The sequence below is a fragment of the Mercenaria mercenaria genome, chromosome 10, assembly GCF_021730395.1.
Source record: "Mercenaria mercenaria strain notata chromosome 10, MADL_Memer_1, whole genome shotgun sequence".
Lineage (NCBI taxonomy): Eukaryota > Metazoa > Mollusca > Bivalvia > Venerida > Veneridae > Mercenaria > Mercenaria mercenaria.
Window position 1 is genome coordinate 17,363,806 of NC_069370.1, and position 20,608 is coordinate 17,384,413.

General features: G+C 38.4%; 1 protein-coding gene across 1 annotated transcript; it reads right to left on the reverse strand.

The window, feature by feature from the left end:
- Positions 1-8,370: 8,370 nt before the first annotated feature.
- LOC128546354 (uncharacterized) lies at positions 8,371-10,008 on the reverse strand. The gene has a single exon (XM_053516787.1). The coding sequence runs from the start codon at positions 10,006-10,008 to the stop codon at positions 8,371-8,373; it is 1,638 nt and encodes a 545-aa protein (XP_053372762.1).
- Between the last annotated feature and the right edge of the window lie 10,600 nt (positions 10,009-20,608).

Genomic DNA, 20,608 nt, shown 5'->3' on the forward strand with positions numbered 1-20,608 from the left:
ACTCCGGGAGTTGAAAGTGTTATAAACAATGGAAATTTTTAACAAGAGGACCATGATGGTCCTGAATCGCTCACCTCTTCCCACATGACCCAGTTTTGAGTATGACGTCGTTTTTTCTATTATTTGACATAGTGACTTAGTTTTGAACTTGACCTAGGTATTATCAAGATAAAAATTCTGAACAATTTTCATGAAGATCCATTGAAAAATATGGTCTCTAGAGAGGTAACAAGGTTTTTCTATTATTTGACCTATTGACCTAGTTTTCGAAGGTACGTGACCCTGTTTTGAACTTTACCTAGATATCATCAAGGTGAACATTCTCACTAATTTTCATGAAGATCTCATGAAAAATATGGCCTCTAGAGAGGTCACAAGGTTTTTCTATTTTTATACCTACTGGCCTAGTTTTTGACCGCACATGACCCGGTTTCGAAACTGAACTGGATATCATCAAGGTGAACATTCAGATCAATTTTCATGAAGATCCATTGGAAAATATGGCCTCTAGAGAGGTCAAAATTTTTTAATAATTTTAGACCTACTGACCTAGTTTTTTACCGCACGTGACCCAGTTTCAAACTTGACCTAGATATCATCAAGATGAACATTCAGACCAACTTCCATACAGATCCCATGAAAAGTATGGCCTCTAGGGAGGTCACAAGGTTTTTTTTATTATTCGACCTACTGACCTAGTTTTTTAAAGCACGTGACCCAGTTTCTAACCTTACCTAGATATCATCAAGGTGAACATTCTGACCAGTTTTCATGAAGATCCATTCACAAGTATGGCCTCTAGAGAGGTCACAAGGTTTTTCTAGTTTTAGACCTACTGACCTACTTTTTGACCGCAGTTGACCCAGTTTCAAACTTGACCTAGATATCATCAAGATGAACATTCAGACCAATTTTCATACAGATCCCGTGAAAAATATGGCCTTCAGAGAGGTCACAAGGTTTTTCTATTATTTGACCTACTGACCTAGTTTTTGATGGCACGTGACCCACTTTCGAACTTGACCTAGATATCATCAAGATGAACATTTTGACCAATTTTCATGAAGATCCCATGAAATATATGGCCTCTAGAGAGGTCACAAGGTTTTTCTATTTTTAGACCTACTGACCTAGTTTTTGACCGCACGTGACCCAGTTTCGAACTTGACTTAGATATCATCAAGATGAACACTCAGACCAATTTTCATACAGATCCCATGAAAAATTTGGCCTTTAGAGAGGTCACAATGTTTTTCTATTATTTCACCTACCGACCTAGTTTTTGACGGCACGTGATCCAGTTTCGAACTTGACCTAGATATCATCAAGATGAACACTCTAGCTAATTTTCATACAGATCCCATGAAAAATATGGCCTTTAGAGAGGTCAAAAGGTTTTTCTATTATTTGACCTACTGACCTAGTTTTTGATGGCACGTGACCTAGTTTCGAACTTGACCTAGATATCATCAAGATGAACGTTCTGACCAATTTTCATGAAGATCTTTGAAATATATGGCCTCTAGAGAGGTCACAAGGTTTTTCTATTTTTAGACCTGCTGACCTAGTTTTTGATGGCACGTAACCCAGTTTCGAACTTGACCTAGATATCATCAAGGTGAACATTCTGACCAATTTTCATGAAGATCTTGTGAAATATATGGCCTCTAGAGAGGTCACAAGGTTTTTCTATTTTTAGATCTACTGACCTAGTTTTTGATGGCACGTGACCCAGTTTCGAAACTGACTTAGATATCATCAAGATGAACATTCTGACCAACTTTCATAAAGATCCCATGAAAAATGTGACCTCTAGAGTGGTCACAAGCAAAAGTTTACGGACGCACGCACGCACGGACGGACGACGGACACCGCGCGATCACAAAAGCTCACCTTGTCACTTTGTGACAGGTGAGCTAAAAACACAAAAGTTGCAAAGTGAAAGTAGAGCTGTCAAAATGACCAAACACTGCAATATTTCAAAAATATATCAGTTAATCAGTTTTTATTTCCCGGAGTACCTAGGTTAATATATTAGACATACAACAGACACAAATTTAGAGAAAAATATGTTTGAAAAAGAAGTTTGATATTTTCTACAAAATAGAATGTGGACAGTCAAAGTACATGTGTTGTAAGACAAAATACATGTTACCTAACAAGGTAACCTTTACAGAAAGTATTTTCTACCCCTTCTGAACAATTCTGTATATATAAGTTAAGAATATTACGGGTCTGTCAGGTATGATTTCCAAAATGAAAATTTACCTGAGTGGTGTCAAAGGTGTTTACTTGAACCTTAATCATTCTTTGTAATACTCTGACTGACTCCATGTCAGGTTTGTTCTATTTCAATATCTTCAGATTGTTCAGCATATTTATGTTGTTACTGTACCACTTTCATATTTTGTATTTAGCATGTAGGATCGTAATCTAAGATCCTCTCCCCATTTTTACTTGGAATCATACGCCGCTTTTCATGGATTTGGCACTCTGCATCATTAGGTTCCATGTATACCACTGTATGAATACACCTGCGAGTGTAAATTGTATTTCTCCCGCAGTTACGTAACTGGAGCTGTTGAAAAACAGCGTTATGGAGCTGTTGAAAAACAGCGTTAAACCCAAAAGGAAAAATTGAATTTCTACTATAACGTGTGTTAATGTCGGCCTGGGGCTACAGGGCGTAGACGGTAGGACCGTCCATGAACACTTTCAATCAAACCAAGCATATACTTACCGCAAAAGAAACAGCCCTTTATATTCAGATTTTCTCAGAATCCGGTGATGTTGTCAATTTTGGTATATCATTTTAAAGGATAAATACTTATCTTTTCAACTAACGTGATTTTGTTATCGTATTGATTTTGTTTAAGTGTATGTCCCGTCAATGTTTAGTAGCGGTCAGAAAGAAAAATTAAAATTATACGAATAGCCGAGAAAACGTTTTCTTAGTTTGTTTGGTTTGGGTTTAACGCCGTTTTTTAACAGTATTTCAGTCATGTAACGGCGGGCAGTTAACCTAACCAGTATTCCTGGATTCTGTACCAGTATAAACCTGTTCTCCGCAAATAAGTGCCAACTTCCCCACATGAATCAGAGGTGGAGAACTAATGATATTAGACACAATGTCGTTTATCAAATAGTCACGGAGCACATACGCCCCGCCCCGAGATCCGTCCTCTGGCGGGGCGTATGTTCTCCGTGACTATTTGATAAACGACATTGTGTCTGATATAATTAGTCCTCCACCTCTGATTCATGTGGGGAAGTTGGCAGTTACTTGCGGAGAACAGGTTTGTACTAGTACAGAATCCAGGAATACTGGTTAGGTTAATTGCCCGCCGTTACGTGACTGAAATACCGTTGAAAAACGGCGTTAAACCCAAACCAAACAAACAAACTAAGAAAACGTTCTCTCGGCTAGATCTATTTGTATATTTTAGTTTATACTAATTTGTTTTAGTGGTGGTTTTGCCACTGACCGTTCCAAGACGGTGCCCCACTGTATTCCTGTATTTGTTTGTTTTGTCCGTGTGTGTTAATGTGTGTGTGTGGTGCTAGTGTTGTTCGTGTGTGCCTTTGGGGAGGCTGCATTTTTGGAACGTGGCTTTCCCTGTTGATATTCTTCCTTTGTTTTAATTCACTTGTGATGAAAGCTTCAAGCTTATTTGAACCACCCTCGAGTCCGCTCCCTGGAAAAACCAGCACTGGTGTCATGAGAAGTCATGGTCGTGACTCCAGTGGGGCTTGAACACATGCTCCCTGGATTGAGCGAACGTTTTTCTTGTGTTCATTTACTGTAGTTTAATCAAAAGTGATGCATTAATATCAATAGTGATGAAAAATTGCATTAATATCGTGCGTGTCCGCAATTCTGTCTAACAACTTGCTCAACACGCTGTCTCATGGAATTAACGTGACGCTGTATAACGTTGCTTAAAGACGTTTCCATTCCAACTGCAAGGCGTTTTGAACATGTTGAAGGCCTTGCGAATCGAAGACAGTCAGCAACAGTATCCATTTGCACAAATCTATCTCTCAACAGAATTATAATGTTTCTATGGCAATTAATTTCCCGTGAAACTGGTATAACGGAATCGCCTTTACCTAGCATTATCAAAGAGTCAATACGCTGACATTCCGAAAGTCGTGGCATATTTGCCTCGAAATCTAAAGTAATCTGTGCCTTTATATACATACTGCACGTGGAAACCATGCGAAATTGCTATTCGGCTATTACGCAAGACTAACCGTCAACAGATATACGTTTGTGTTTAACGTTTTTTTTCTCTGCAAGGTTCCCCTGCCTGATCAGATAAATTCCCTTGCGTTAATGGCAAGAGTTAATACTTTACCGCCTCGGTAGCCTAGTGATAGAGCGTCCGCTTCGAGTGCGGGAGGACGTGGGCTCGATCCCCGGCCGCGTCATACCAAAGACGACGTAAAAAATGGTACTAGTAGCTTCCTCGCTTGGCGCTCAGCATTAGGTTTTTTTTTGTTTAATGCCGTTTTTCAACAGTATTTCAGTCATATAACGGCGGGCAGTTAACCTAACCAGTGTTCCTGGATTCTGTACCAGTACATACCTTTTCTCCGAAAGTAACTGCCAACTTCCTCATATGAATCAGAGGTGGAGGACTAATGATATCAGACACAATGTCGTTTATCAAATAGTCACGGAGAACATACGCCCCGCCCGAGGATCGAACTCGCAACCCCGAGACCCGTAGACCGACGCTCTTACCTACTGAGCTAAGCGGGCGGGCTGCTCAGCCTTAGGAGGATAGTGCTAGGACTGGTCAGCCCGGTGTCAGTATAATGTAAGTAGGTGGGGTATCATGCCACGTGTTTACGGCGTGGTATTCCAGTGAGGCAGCACTATAAAGTTGGGCATTGTGCTCACTGCTACAAGAAGACACCGTCGTTTGACTGAAAAATTGTTGAAAAAGACGTTAAACCCGAACACACACATCTGCTTAACTCCTTGCATACCTAGACTCAGACCAACATACCTACATGTCCTCGTTAAATCAGTTTATTATGCTTAGGCAATTATGCAAATAAGTGTAAACTTGAATGTCTACAGTAATTAATCATTCTTTGTAAGACCCTGGCTGACTCCATGTCAGGTTATACACGAGCATTTTTGTGTTTTACATGCCATGCCTTTTTGTTTCCATAACGTGTGTTAGAGATTCACCTGGAGGGGATTACTTTTATTTACACTGTCCCGTGTCTTTGGAACATGGTGGGGATAAGAGGTTGTGTGCGCACCATAAACCGGTTTAAGCTCCCCAGTGCTGTTTTAGCCACTGACCGTTCCAAGGCGGTGCCCCACTGTGTTCCTTTGTTTGTTCGTTGTGTCCTCTTTGTGTTGGCTTTGTGTGTGTGCGCGTGTATGTGTGTGTGTTCCTTTGTTTGTTCATTTTGTCCTCTTGTGTTGGCTTTGTGTGTGTGCGCGTGTATGTCTGCGTGCTGTGAGTTTCGTTTTGGGGAGGCTGCGTTTTTGGTACGTGGCATCCCCTGTTTGATATTTGTCTTTGTTTTTTGTTCTATTTTGATCTCTTCAGATTGTTCAGCACATTTATCTTGTTATTGTACTACTTTTATATTTTGTATTATTACATGCAGGATCCATAACCTCAGATACTCTTCCCAGTTTGTATTGCTTTCTCGTTTAAGGCAAACTTATTATTCTAACTGACAACCATACGCCGCTTTTTATACGCCCGAAGGGACGTATTATGTTATGACGCTGGTGTCCGTCTGTCTGTCCGTCCGTCCGTCTATCCGTTAGCAATTTCGTGTCCGCTCTGTAACTCTGGAACCCCTTGAAGGATTTCAAGGAAACTTTACACAAATGTTCACCACACCAAGACGACGTGCAGAGCGCATGTTTTGGATGTCTCGCTTCAAGGTCAAGGCCACACTTAGGAGTCAAAGGTCATATCAGTTTGTTTCGTGTCCGCTCTGTAACTCTTGAACCCCTTGAAGGATTTCAAAGAAACTTGACGCAAATGTTCACCACACCAAGACGACGTGCAGAGCGCATGTTCCGGATGACTTGCTTCAAGGTCAAGGTCACACTTAGGAGTCAAAAGTCATATCAGTTTGTTTCGTTTCCGCTCTGTAACTCTTGAACTGCTGGAAGGATTGCAAAGAAACTTGGTAGAAATGTTCACCACATTGTAACGATGTGCAGAGCGCATGTTCCGGATGACTCGCTTCAAGGTCAAGGTCACATTTAAGAGTCAAAGGTCATATATGACTTTGCTTTGTGTATATTGCTCTGCATTGCTCTTGTTTTTATTTGGCAGATCTCTTTTTTGTACTTACAATAATTTTTTTTGAATTACTTCACTTTTATGTTACTATAAATAGCTTATTTTGAAACTTTTTTTATTATTGGCCGTAGGGAAAAACCGGCCCACTTTTCTGTTGTACAACATGGATGGAACCTCCAATTTTAAGGTGTATTTTTACATACCTGTACCTGATACGGATTTTTTTGTAGACTTTGAATATTTTTTTTTGTGGACTTAGATTTGTTTTTTGAAGTTTTCCTTTTGTTGTTCCAGTCTTTTGGGGCTACAACAGTCAAGTTCTTAAAATTTTGCTCCCATCCTATGATGTAAGCCTTCGGGCGTATATTGCCCCGCTTGTTATAACTCAAACTCAAACTCAAACATTTTATTGCTGAAGGCCGCCGGCCCATGACAACATAGTATAACAAAATATATATTACACCTATTGACAATGTGGTGTATGGTACATAATTGTATATACATGTACAAGTCAGTTCAAAAGATCTTTTCTGAGTTTGCTTGCATACCATATATACATTGCTAAATTATTGACAATAATTTCATTAGAAGAAGACATCAATATATAGAACTTGTGTACATTGACATTCGTAAAGAATTTGTAAGGAATATACTTATGCCTGAGATCGCTATACACAGGACATTTAAGAACAAAATGATACTCTGTCTCTATATCGCCTTGACAAAGTCTGCAAATACGTTGATGCCTAGGAATATTATTATATCGTCCTATTTCAATATCCAAATCATGTGCTGAACATCTTAGTTTACTTAAAGCACTTCTAAATTTTCGAATATTTACACAATTCAGATAACATTCATGTTCAAACCGTAATTTAAAACAAGCATATGTGCTGAGTTTACTACTATCTCTAACCTTGCCAAACCATTCTTGGATACATTGGTCAATCAGTCTGCCTACAAAATTCTTAATAAATACATTTTCATCATGCACATTCTGTTCCAACCATACATATCCGAAGCCTACATTATTCAGTAAACTTTTGACTCTTGTAGCCCAGTTATTTTGACCACTTTGGTCTAAAATATACATCATATCATACGCTTTACGGACATATCTACTTTGATCTAGCTTTAATATGCGTAGCCAGTATTTTATTACTCTTTTAGCCGTAGAAACAAACATAGGATGTCTACCACAATCTCCTACAACCGCTGCATTGCATGTCCTACGAGGAGTACACATGTATCGTTTACAGGCGTATATCTGAGTCTGTTCAACTGATTGCATCTTATTTGTGCCCCAGATTTCCGATCCGTACAACAACACTGGTGAAATTTTCGAATCAAATATTTTGAAATACGCTTCCTTAGTCAACTGACCATATTTATACAATTTTGAAAGTAAATGTACAAGGACTCGCTTCCCTTTCAGCGCTTGTTCATTTGCCATTTTGTTAAAGCTAGCTGGTTAGTGAATAGAACACCAACATATGAAAACGCTTTTACTACTTCAATTGGTTCATACTTGTAGGTCCATCGTTCAGCTCTCGATAAAACGCCACCATTTTTATGTACCATGATTTTTGTCTTATTAACATTTACACGCAAGTTATAATCGTCACAGAAGGTGCTTAATATATTTAGTAAACGTTGCAAACCAACAACTGTATCCGCTGTCAAAGCTAAATCATCAGCAAAGAATAATGATAATATTTCTTCCGTGTGTGGAAGAGCTGTATACCTGCATATCCTGATTCTCCAATCCGCTTAACAAGATCGTTTATGAACAGGATAAACATAATCGGACTCCCAGAGCAACCTTGCTTTAATCCGAGAGGACACATAAAACTCCCCGTCATATCTCCATTAGAACACCGTACCTTAGCCTTTACTAATGTATACATGGCTTTGATAGTATTATAGAGTTTTCCATGTACCCCATTTGATGACAATACTTGGAACAATTTTGGTCTGTTAATCAAGTCAAACGCCTTCTTAAAATCTACATATGCAACGTATAATTTGCCACCTTTTTTCGCCAACTGTTTGTCAATTAAAGCTTGCAAAACAAAGGCGTTATCTACTGTTCTGTACCCTTCTCTAATCCTGCCTGTGGCTCCCCTATCTTCTCATATATATTTACGTAAAACGTCAAACGCCGACAGATAACGTTTGTATATATTTTACCAAGTACATTTAAAAGAGATATTCCTCTATAATTATCAGGTACGTTCCTATTTCCCTTTTTATATATTGGTACTACGATTGATTCACACCATTGTTCTGGATATATACCATCACTAAATATCCTATTAAATAATTTTATAATAATACAAAGCAGGCTTTCTATACTTTCTAGAAAAAATTCAGGAATTAGTTCGTCATTTCCTCCACTTTTACCTCTTTTCATCGACCTAACTGCTCGAGCAACTTCATCTGCAGTAATTTCACCATTAAACAATTCGTCAGTTATATCATCATCGTATTGTATATCTTCTAGCTCTGGGATTATGTTATCGACATCTAAATCACTATTAAACAATTGTTCAAAGTGTGTTTTCCATTGATCAATAGTAATATTTTCTTCCCTTCTAGTTTCCACTGTCATCCTTTTCAACTTTGACCAAAACGATTTTGCATTGGTATTCTTATCAATAAGTTCCTCAAGCTGTTTTTCATTGTATTTATGCTTTTGCTGGTCACAGTAGTTACTAAATTCACGTTTTGAATCTAGATATGCGTCAAGATTGCTTTTTATTCTGTTTCGCCTGAAGACTCTTAAAGCTTTGTTTTTTAGATATTTTAAAGTTCTACATTTCGCATCGAACCACATTGGCTGTATAACTGTGTATGATTTTCTTTCTACTAGACAAACATTGCCACTTAATCGCAGCTTGTCCGTTAATATTCCAACCAATGTCGAAATACTAGTATTATTATCTTCTATTCTAGTACAGAACTCTGTGATAAAAATTTGACTGAAATTACTTGATATTTCATGTTTAAATTGTTGAGTTCTTCTTTCATCGAATATGTATTTGATCTTAACATTTCGATTTTCATCTAGAACATCTCGGTTACCTTGAAGACCCTTAATTTCATATTCAAATCTGATCGGCATATGACATGATTCAGTTCGATTTTCAATTTTAAAATTTGCTATTAACTGAAAAACATCGTCAGAACATATCAGATAGTCAATCACACTGCATCCGTTATGACTTATATATGTGTATTCTCCATTTATATCGTCATGGATTCTACCATTAACAATGCGAATTGCGTTAGCTTTACAATATTCTAACAAATTCAGGCCAAACGAATTCACGGACGTATCACGTGATCTCCTCAGTGTTAAATGTGAATCATCTAAAATATCTACTACGGCTTCATACTCTGCCACATTTCTATTAACAGTTATAAAATCATGTCTATTAGCTGTCCTTGCGTTCATGTCACCTATGAGCATAAAATTACTATTTACATCAATATCGTATTCAGACAAAATACTTTCTATTAAATTTATACCCTTATATTCTTTATTTCTATAGAACGGCGATTGTTCCGGTGGGAGATATGCTAAACATAGTACAACATCACTACCAGTCAAAGATATTGTTTTATCAATCTTTAACAGTATAGAGAATTCGAAGTCATCAAATATACGTGTAATAAATCTATTTAACGTTAGTTTAACAAAAACCACTAATCCTGCCATAGCTCGCCCGTGTATGTTGTTTCTTATTGCTGGGCAAAAGTATATTTGGTACCCGTTCAAATTAAATGGTAGATCTATCTCATGCTCTATCCACGTTTCTAATAGACATATTATGTCAAAATATTCATAAACTTAATTAAATCTTCGTCTAATACTTTATTAATTAAACCGTCAATATTCCAACATGCTATATTTAATCGTTTACTAGTAGTTTCTGGGCGTTGGCCTTCATCCTATGCATGTTTCACCGATGTTTCATCCATGTCTATATCATAAAGCGGTCTTGAAGTATCCATACTTGTATCTTCATCAATCACTTCGATCAACTTTCTAGTAGCTTTCTTTACTACTCTTGTACCTGAAGGTTCATTTTCATCGTCTATCTGTATCCCATCCTTATCTACAATTTTCAACTGACCTCTATAATAGTAGCCCCAGTTGCCCATCTTTCTCACATATTGCAACTCTTCCCTCTGACTTTGCGTAAGATCGTCTCCTACGCGTATGCCTTTAGCCCGCAATTCGTCGCGTCCCTTGTAAATTCTATATTTGTCATCGTCATATCTAAAGGTTATTACTGTCAGCGGTTGTCTACCATCTTTTAACTCCCCCATAATCTTCACGTATTTTATGTCATCCTGTATCCATTTGTCCTCGGGCTTGCTACGTTTAAAACTTTATCAATAACCGTTTTTTTCATATTTCTCATTTCGCCCTCTGTTTCGATAGGCATATTAAATATTCTCATGTTACCCTTTATAGAATCCCGTTCTAACCTGTTTAATCGCTCTGACATTCGATCTATTTTCCTACTGTTTATTTCTACATTTCCATCAATATGATCTACATCTAGATGCATGTTCTCATTTAGATCACTTATATCAGATACTTCCTTCCTGACAGCGTTTAAATCTTCCGTGATTCTCTCTTGTTCTACTTTTATCGAATTCATTTCCGTTTTTGCCGAGCTAAGCTGTGATCTTACAGATTTTAGTTCACTTTTCATGCTGATCATTCCGCATATAGTGATTTTATTTCTTCGCGGACATTATTTTCACTACCTTTAATTGCTTCTAGAAGACGTTTCTCACTCTCCTCAGAGATTGGTCCCGGTTCGTTTCGATGTCCCCGCTCAGCAGTATCAGTGACATGGGTTTATGTTTTTCATTATTTAGACACATGTTATTCCACGAAGGGTCTGTAGACCAAGACAAACTTGAGTGCGGGTTTTGTCCTTTTGTTGCTAATGACGTAGGTTGTACGTTACTCGTGACACAAACAAGTTCAGCATCCGTGCATTCTGTAATACCAGCCTTCCATATCAGCAGTACACCATAGACACACGAAAACATCATGACTGCCCAAATCATACACACAAACATTCTCAAGTGTATATCTGTCCCTTTGACGAAACGTGTATACTTTGTCTTTGTTAATCTACTATGTGCACTTCTAGATCGAGATGAAAACACAAATGTACCGATTCTTACTCTATATGTGACTACGTCTACACCCATCTTGATTGTGTCTGTTCAATCCACTAAATGTCATCGATTTCAATACTTTTGATACAAACTCGCTTCCGTAGATTTTACTATCGAGCGTCGACCTTGCATACAATAGCCCGATCCAACTCAATAAACACACTACTGGACAATGGGCAGTGATTAGTATGGGCATCGATGCGTAAAGTTAGCGATGTACATAGATAAACTTGTCAATAAAAAGTCAATTTCCAACTCACTTTTCACTCAAAGCATCCAAATATTCCAAATAATTTCAATAATCCATTTACAGATTCACAATCTCTGATCCCTGACCGTCAATGTCATATAAATCTCACTGCACAAAAGATCCCGGTAATCAAGAAAAATTGCATTTAAATGCCTTCTCAAAATACGTGCATATACACCACACTACCTATCGTTCATCTTCATATAGATGTGCATCAATAAAGGTTCCATGTACACCGCCGTATGAATACACATGCGAGTATAATTGAAATTCTACTTAAGGTTCTTGTCAAGTCTTTTGAAACCACCCCTCGGTAGAATTTTTGTTTTAGTTTTTTACGCCACATATACCTTGGTTTATCATGTGCAATATAACAAACTATTCATGATAAGTAGAAGAAACTTTCAAGACAGGTTATATTTATTGAACAGCACATTTTGTGCTACATCACATGTACTTTGACTGTTCATGTTCTGTTTTGTAGAAGATATCAAGCTTCTTTTTTCAAAAGTATTTTGTCATTACTTTTTATAATTCTTGTGTGTCTAACATATTTCTCCAGGTACTCCGGGAGTTGAAAGTGTTACAAACAATGTGCATTTTAAAAAAATACAAAAGTTGCAAAATGAAAGTGAAAGTAGAGCTGTCAAAATGACCAAAAACTGCAATATTTCAAAAAAAAAACATATCAGTTAATTAGTTTTCATTTCCCGGAGTACCTAGGTAAATATGTTAGACACACAACAGAAACAAATGTAGAGAAAAAATATGTTTGAAAAAGAAGTTGATATTTTCTACAAAATTGAATGTGGACAATCGAAGTACATGTGGTTCAGGGACGATCTGTGTATGAAAAGAATTGGACCACTACCTTACCCTTACATGATCGTAAGAGGCGACTAATAGCGTCTTAACACTTGGTTTTGCAGTAACTCTGTGATTCCAGCAGGTATGCAAATTTTGATTTCATATCTGTTTTTATTTCGATGTAAATGAGATGTGGAACCAAAATTTGTAGTCCTGTTTGGCGCCATATAACCTAAACTGTGTTGGTGCGCCGTAAAACCCAAATAAATAAATAAATAAGAAGTACATGTATTGTAAGACAAAATACATGTTATCGAACAAGGTGACCCTTATAGACAGTATTTTCTACCCCTTCAAAACAATTCTGTATATATATGTTATGAATATTACGGTCACGTATGATTTCCAAAATGAAAATTTACTCTAGGGGTGGTCCCAAAGGTGTTTACATGATCCTTAACGTGTGTTCTAGGATTCTGTACCAGTACAAACCTGTTCCCCGCAAGTAACTGCCAACTTCCCCACATAATTTATCAGAGAGGGAGGACGAATGATTTCAGACACGAAGTCTTCTATCAAATCGTCACGGAGAACATACGCCCCGCCCGGGGTTCGTACTCGCGATCCCGCCATCCGTAGACCAACGCTCTCCCTACTGAGCTAAGCGTGCGGATTTCCAACACGTACATTATACATAATCATACGCAAATTTCAGGAAAATGGAGGTGGGGTGGTGTAAGGGGTAGATAAAAGGACCAGATGTTTGGGAAGGTGAAGCAATGAATATTCAACAGGGAGAGCCATGTTCCTTAAACGCAGCATTCCTACAAAGTCAGACGCGCCACAGATTTACTGTATTCTTTTCTATTTACATAATGTTTTTTTTTTATACACGATTTCCATGAAAATTTACATACAAATTTCTTGCAACAAAAAGTGATATATTTTAAGCCACGACAACATATTTAATGTCAAAACATAATAAATATCCAACAGTGAATGCCACGTTTCAAAAACCAAACGTCCACAAAGACACTCACAGCACTCAGATGAGTACACTGCTAACACACAACACAAACGTCGAGTTTAGAGTTTCTACACGGTAAGGTACTAATAAGCCCTACTCTATTACACATACGTTGGACTCCATGATTCCAAATGAGTAGAAAGTATAACAACACCGAATCCAAGTACGGTTTACAGCCGCCACACGGCACTTACAGATTGCTTTGCTTGTTTGTTTTGGGTTTAACGCCGTTTTTCAACAGTAGTTCAGTTATGTAACGGCGGGCAGTTAACGTAACCAGTGTTCCTGGATTCTGTACCAGTACAAACCTGTTCTCCGCAAGTAACTTCAAACTTCCCCACATGAATCAGAGGTGGAGGACTAATGACTTCAGACACAATGTCGTTCATCAAATAGCCACGGAGAACATACGCCCAGCCCGAGGATCGAACTCACGACACCGCGATCCGTAGACCGACGCTCTGCCTACTGCTGTTGTGATAGTGAATACAATCTATAAGATCCTTTGGGCATGTACAATGCATTTTGCTGCTAATCACTGGTTGATAAAATTGCTTAATAATAGTTCCCTGTCGTTTTCATGTGTTAATTTTTTTTTGGTTGGGTTTAACGTCGCACCGACACATTTTAGGTCATATGGCGACTTTCTAGCTTTGATGGTGGCGGAAGACCCCAGGTGCCCCTCCGTGCATTATTTCATCACGAGCGGGCACCTGGGTAGAACCACCGACTTTCCATAAGCCAGCTGGATGGCTTCCTCACATGAAGAATTCAACGCCCCGAGTGAGGCTCAAACCCACATCGATGAGGGGCAAGTGATTTGAAGTCAGCGACCTTAACCACCCGGCCACGGAGGTCCCTTTCACAAGTTAAAATCATTTGTTTGTGTTTATGAAGGTTGTTGGCGGGTTATTGGTAGTGTAAAAGCAGGAAATGAGGCTATGATCCATCTTGTCAAGTTGAGGCTTTTGGTCAGTTGGTGGGTACTATTTATCCTAGGGAGCTTCAGTTAATTAAAACTAACAATGCGGATACTGATGCTTCATTTTTATTTATGAAAATTATTATACATACCAAATTTATGACAAGAGGGATGATTTTAGTTTTAGTATTTTTAAATTTTCCCCTTTGGATGGGATTTTCCTCAGGCTACATCTATGGGGTATATATTTCTAAATTTAAATTCGGTTTGCCAGGCGTGTAGTCATGTCAAGCATTTCAAGGGACGAAAATCAATATATTACAAGAAAATTCTCAGCAAGGCTACCGTTTTACAAATTTGAGAAAAATATTTTGCTAAATTCTACTATCGTAATTCTGATTGTTAGAAATAGAAATTTTAAAGACACTTCTCGAGAAGGTATTTCTAAACCGTTTTTTTATGGGATGTGGTTTACAACTTCGTAAGATAGTGGGTAAATGGTAATTTTCCAAATGTATTTGGAAAAATTTAAATAAAACGTTTTTTTAAAAAGAGGTAACGACCCAACCTGCCCGCCGTTACATGACTGAAATACTGTTGAAAAGTGAGTGAGTTGGGTTTTACGGCGAATCGGCACAAAATGTTGAAAAAAAGGCGTTAAACGAAAACAAACAAACAATCGTGATCCGCTTTAGTATGATCCAATGACTGTTCGTTTCTAGGTTTACGAGTATGGTGTTACATTCTTTGCTAAGTAACCGATTCGAGTGCGAGAGGTCATACCAAATACCTAAACAAGAGCTGTCGGAGGACAGCAACGGTCGACTATTCGACAGCCTTGTCAATCCAATGAATATAAAAGTCGAAAAGGGGGCATAATTTTGTAAAATTGCAACAGGGTTATGGAACCTGTACAATTTATATTAGATCATGACAATTGTCTTCCCATTTGTGAGTACTGAGATACAAGCTTACATACAAAAAGGGGCATCATTTTGTAAAAATGTAGCGTAGAGTTATGAAACCTGTGCAATTTTAATAAGTTTATCATAGTGAATAAGTCTGTGGTTTCAATCCATTCACACTAGTAGTTAATGAGATACCAGCTTACATAGAAAACTTAACCAAATCGGAACGCCGACGCATGGGTGAGTCCAATAGCTCTGCCTATTCTCTGAATAGTCGAACAAAAAACTGGTACAAGTAGCTTCCTAACTTGGCGCTAAGTATAAAGAGGATAGTACTAGAACTTGTCAGCTCGGTGTCAGTTAAATGTGACTAGGTGGGGTCACATGTCTACGGGTCGATATTCTAGTAAGGCAGCACTATAAAATTGAGCATTTTACACACTGATTCAAGTAAACACCGTCGTTAATTGTTGAAAAAGACGTTAAAAGCGAACACACACACACACACGTTCTTTGTTGGCAGCTTACGTGGTCTGATTAAGGAACTAACAGGAAACGGGACGAAAGCCGAAGTATTAAGACATTTCTGACATCGTGTAATCTGATGATTTTTCAAAAGGATGGAATATAAGTTTTTCTAAATTAGTTCATAACCTGTATAAATGAGTTTCTGTGTTTTGTGATTCAGTCAAAATACAGTTCATTTTGCATTTTATGCTTCGCTCTCGCCTGATATGGATTTCCTCTGCTTGTTGGTGACAGGATACGTGATATACACTATCACGTATCCTGTCACCAACAAGCAGTGTAACTAATAATAATATCGGTCAAACTGTGGCTAGTCTTACGTAATAGCCCGAATAGCAATTTCGCATGGTTTCCACGTGCAGCATGTATACAAAGGCACAGGTAGTAAAACTAGTTTCCTTTGCATTCATTTGCACATGTACGGATGCGAAATAATCATTTCAGATTTCGAGGTACGTTAGGAACGTCAGCGTATTTACTCTGATAAAGCGAGGCGATTCCGTCACAGCAGTTTCAAAGACAATTAATTGCCATAGAAACACTATAATACTGTTGAAACAGATTTGTGCAAACGGATACTGTTGCTGACCATCTATGTTTTGCAAGACCTTTAAAACGCATTGCATTTGGAATGGAAACACCTTCAAGCAAACGTACAGCGCCATGTTAATTCCACGAGACGTTGTTAGACATAATGCGGGAACGCTCGATGTTTATGCAAAATTTTCATCACTTGATTGAACTACAGTAAGTGAACACAAGAAAACGTTCTCGCGGCTATTTGTGTATTTTTTATTCTGACCCCTACTAAACATAGACGCGTCAAACTCATACACAAAATCGAATACGATAAGAAAATTATGTTAGTTGAAAAAAGATGAATGTTTATCCTTTAGAATGATACTAAACATGAGAATATTCCATCACCGGATTCTGAGAAAATCTGAAAATGTAAAGAGCAGTTTCTTTTGCGTTTGGGTTTAACGCCATTTTTTCAAGGGTATTTCAGCCATGTATTTTTACATTAATGTTTGTAAATGTAAAGTTCTGCTCAACCCACGGCGTGATATTCCAGTGAGGCAGCACTATAAGGTTGGACATTGTGCTCACTGCTACAAGTAGACACCGTCATTTATATGACTGAAAAATTGTTGAAAAAGACGTTAACACGAACACACACAAACTCGACCTGGTGCTAGAGGACGTAGACGGTAGTTGTCATTACCACTACTGTCCATGAACAGACTCGATCAAACCAAGTATGACATGTGGGGAAGATGGCAGTTGCCTGCGGAGAACAGAATTTCTACTGGTACAGAATTCAGGAACACTGGTTAGGCTAACTGCCCGCCGTTATATGACTGAAGTACTGTTGAAAAACGGCGTTAAACCCAAAACAAACAAACAATTTGAATTGCGCTTACCTTTGTGCCACTTCATTTTTTTCATTACAACTGGTCAGTCCTGTGCTAGTAAATTTTGACTGGATGGGGGCATCATGTCCCGTGTCTATAGTGTGATAACTACTAAAAGGATATCGCCAAGCCACTGTCAAGCTATTCACTGTACAGACGTTCTAATTGTGGATATTTTTCGCTATTGTGGTGGCAAGATTCAGTAAGATTGCAGAAAAAAAACACTGAGAAATAAATTCATGCAAAGAGCGTAAAATATCTTTGCGAAAAGGGAAAATGCACTGGGTTAACAAACTCCGCAGGTCGCTCAACACAACCAAAACGAAAATGTTGCAGGCTCGATTTGATTGAGCCTGTTCATGGACGGTAATGGAAATGCATGTTCCCGTCCACGCCCTCTAGCCCCGGGTTGCGCAGAACTCAACATTTACACATGCTAAAAGTACAAAAAGCAATTATTAGACATCCGCAGTTGTATTCATACGGCGGTGAACATGGAACCTTCAGTGTTACACTAGAGTGTAATTCATGAAAAGCGGTGTATGTTCCCCATTTGCTCTAAACGAGAAAACAATAGGCAGAACTAAACAAACTGGACTTTAGAAGGGGATCTGAGGTTATGGAGCCTGCTCATCACAGGAACTACCAAGACAAATTTTAAAAGCAGGCACCATATCCTAGAGGTGATTATACAATACCCAAAGCTATAAAAGCGAACAGACCGCGAATAAGCCCATTTGTAAAAAGAAAATAAAAAAGAACTATTTTTGTAACGACTGTACAGGATACTGTGCAAGTGAGGTGATAGATAACCATGTAAGGATACTTTATGAATGTAACTGTATCAGTTCCCGCTCCTCTGCAAGAACGTCTTCAAACAAAAAAGAAAAAAAAAAAACAACAAAAGATGGAGAACAAGATCAGAAGTAAACCGTTACAAGCAAGAAAAAAATTGTCAAACAAAACAACATAAAAACACAGTAACAAAAGTCTAAAATGTATAAAATTTATAACTTTTATACAGTCGGTCACATGGCGTTTTAACAGACAGGTGACTGAAAGAAACCTTGCCTATTCCATATCATAAGGTATACATTCGTTTGGCTAGACCTGTTCCCAGTCGTCTGTAAAATATAAGAACTAGTACATGCATATGAGGAGTGCAGTAAGAGTTGTTTAGCTCCAAAAATTGTAGCATTTTTATTGTTTAAAAGTTCACATATCAATCGTCTCGGTAGCCTAGTGGTAGAGCGTCCGCTTCGAAGGCGGGAGGTCGTGGGTTCGATCCCCGGCCGCGTCATACAAAGAGGTAAAAATGGTGCTAGTAGATTCCTCGCTTGGCGCTCACCATTAAGAAGATAATGCTAGGACTGGTCAGCCCGGTGTCAGTATAATGTGACTGGGTGGGGTATCATGCCAAGTGTCTGCAGCTCTATAAAGTTGGGCATTGTCCTCACTGCTACAAGTAGATAAGTCTTTATATGACTAAAACATTGTTGAAAAAGACGTTACTTCCGAACACACACACACATAACCATGTTGACCCCCCATATTTCTGTGGAGGGTAAATAGATTTTCGAGATAAGCAAATAACAAATGGTCTATTTAACAAATCAGTGATAGAGTTTTAGATTGTTGATGGCCCTCAACGGGAACAGTAGACCCGCCCGCTTAGCTCAGAAGGTAGAGCATTGGTCTTCGGATCGCAGGGTCGTGAGTTCGATCCTCGGGCGGGGCGTATGTTCTCCGTGACTCTTTGATAAACGACATTGTGTCTGAAATCATTAGTCCTCCACCTCTGATTCGTGTGAAGTTGGCAATTACTTGCGGAGAACAGGTTTGTACTGGTACGAAATCCAGGAACACTGGTTAGGTTAACTGCCCGCCGTTACATGACTGAAATACTGTTGAAAAACGGCGTTAAAACATGGTATAAATAGCTGCCTCGCTTGGCACTCAGCATTAAGAGAATAGTGGTTGCACTGGTCGGCCCGGTGTCAGTATAATGTGACTAGGTGAGGTATCATGCCACGTGTCTACGGCATGATATTCCAGTGAAGCAGCACTATAAAGTTGGGCATTGTGCCGACATCAAATGATCGATTTAATAAATCAGTGAGTTTTTTGGATTTGTTTACACGGGAATATGTGGGATCAGTACGATAAATATGAGGACTTTCCAACGCCTTAACCCCCACTCTCCCCCACCTCCCAATACATTATATTAACTCCATTCATTTCTGTGGCGGGTCACTAATAAAGGACTTGTCTAAAGTATATACAATTTAAAACTAATGTACTATGTTGTATGCGCTGATAGAGGCAGACGCATGCCGTTTTAACAAAGACAGGTCCCTGAAAGTAACCTTGCCTTTTCCATATCGTTTGGCCACTGTCAACTTCTCAATAAGGTAGCTTATCAAAAAAACATTAGTTTGGGGTTGGAACTGTTTCCAGTCATCTCTGAAAAATTAAATTAGAAAAAAAGCTTTAAGTGTAGTACATGCATAACCAGACTTGAATGTCAATAAACTTGGAAAATAACACTAAGTTAACATAAATTTCTATTTCATCCACCACTTCAAGTAAAATAATCGCTTACCATAGCCAAACAAAAAGAATAAAATCATAATCAACAACAAAACGACAACAACAAACAAAAAAAACTTTTTTGAGCCTGGATGAAGTCTATGATGCTGACCCTGACCCCATGGGACGCAACAACTCGATCTTGGCCTTCCAGTTGAAAGTGAATATCGTGGGCTGAGCGCGAAACTATTGTAACTGTATATAAATAAAGAACAAGATACAATAGTTTCGCGCTCAGCCCTCGATATTCATTATTCCTCTTCAATGTCTGTAACTAAAACATTTCCCAAGTGAAGATCTCTGTGCTCAAACTCGAACTCCCTTTCAGCCACCGAAAGAGCATACGCTACCTGCATAACGGCGCCCCGTCAAAAGGTACAACCTGTAAAAGAATATGCGATTACTGTTTGAACGTAGTTTTAATCATAATTCGGAAGGCACCATACAGGCTTTCTTGTGTCGTTTTATAGTATGTGTTTGTTCTAGGCAAACGACTTGACTAATTCTGTAGAAAAAAGTAGACTTTATAAACAAGAAGTGCAATTATCTAAGCAGTCCGTAGTTCTTCCGGTAGAGCATCGGAACGTTAGTTCAAAACAATATAGTTCAGACAAAGACAAAACCCAGAACAGGATTTTCACATTTAAATTTCAGAAATATTCAAAAAGTG

What these genes read in the sequence shown, in the direction of transcription:
- LOC128546354 (XM_053516787.1), bottom strand. Translation starts at nt 10,008, where the DNA reads ATGGCAGGATTAGTGGTTTTTGTTAAACTAACGTTAAATAGATTTATT.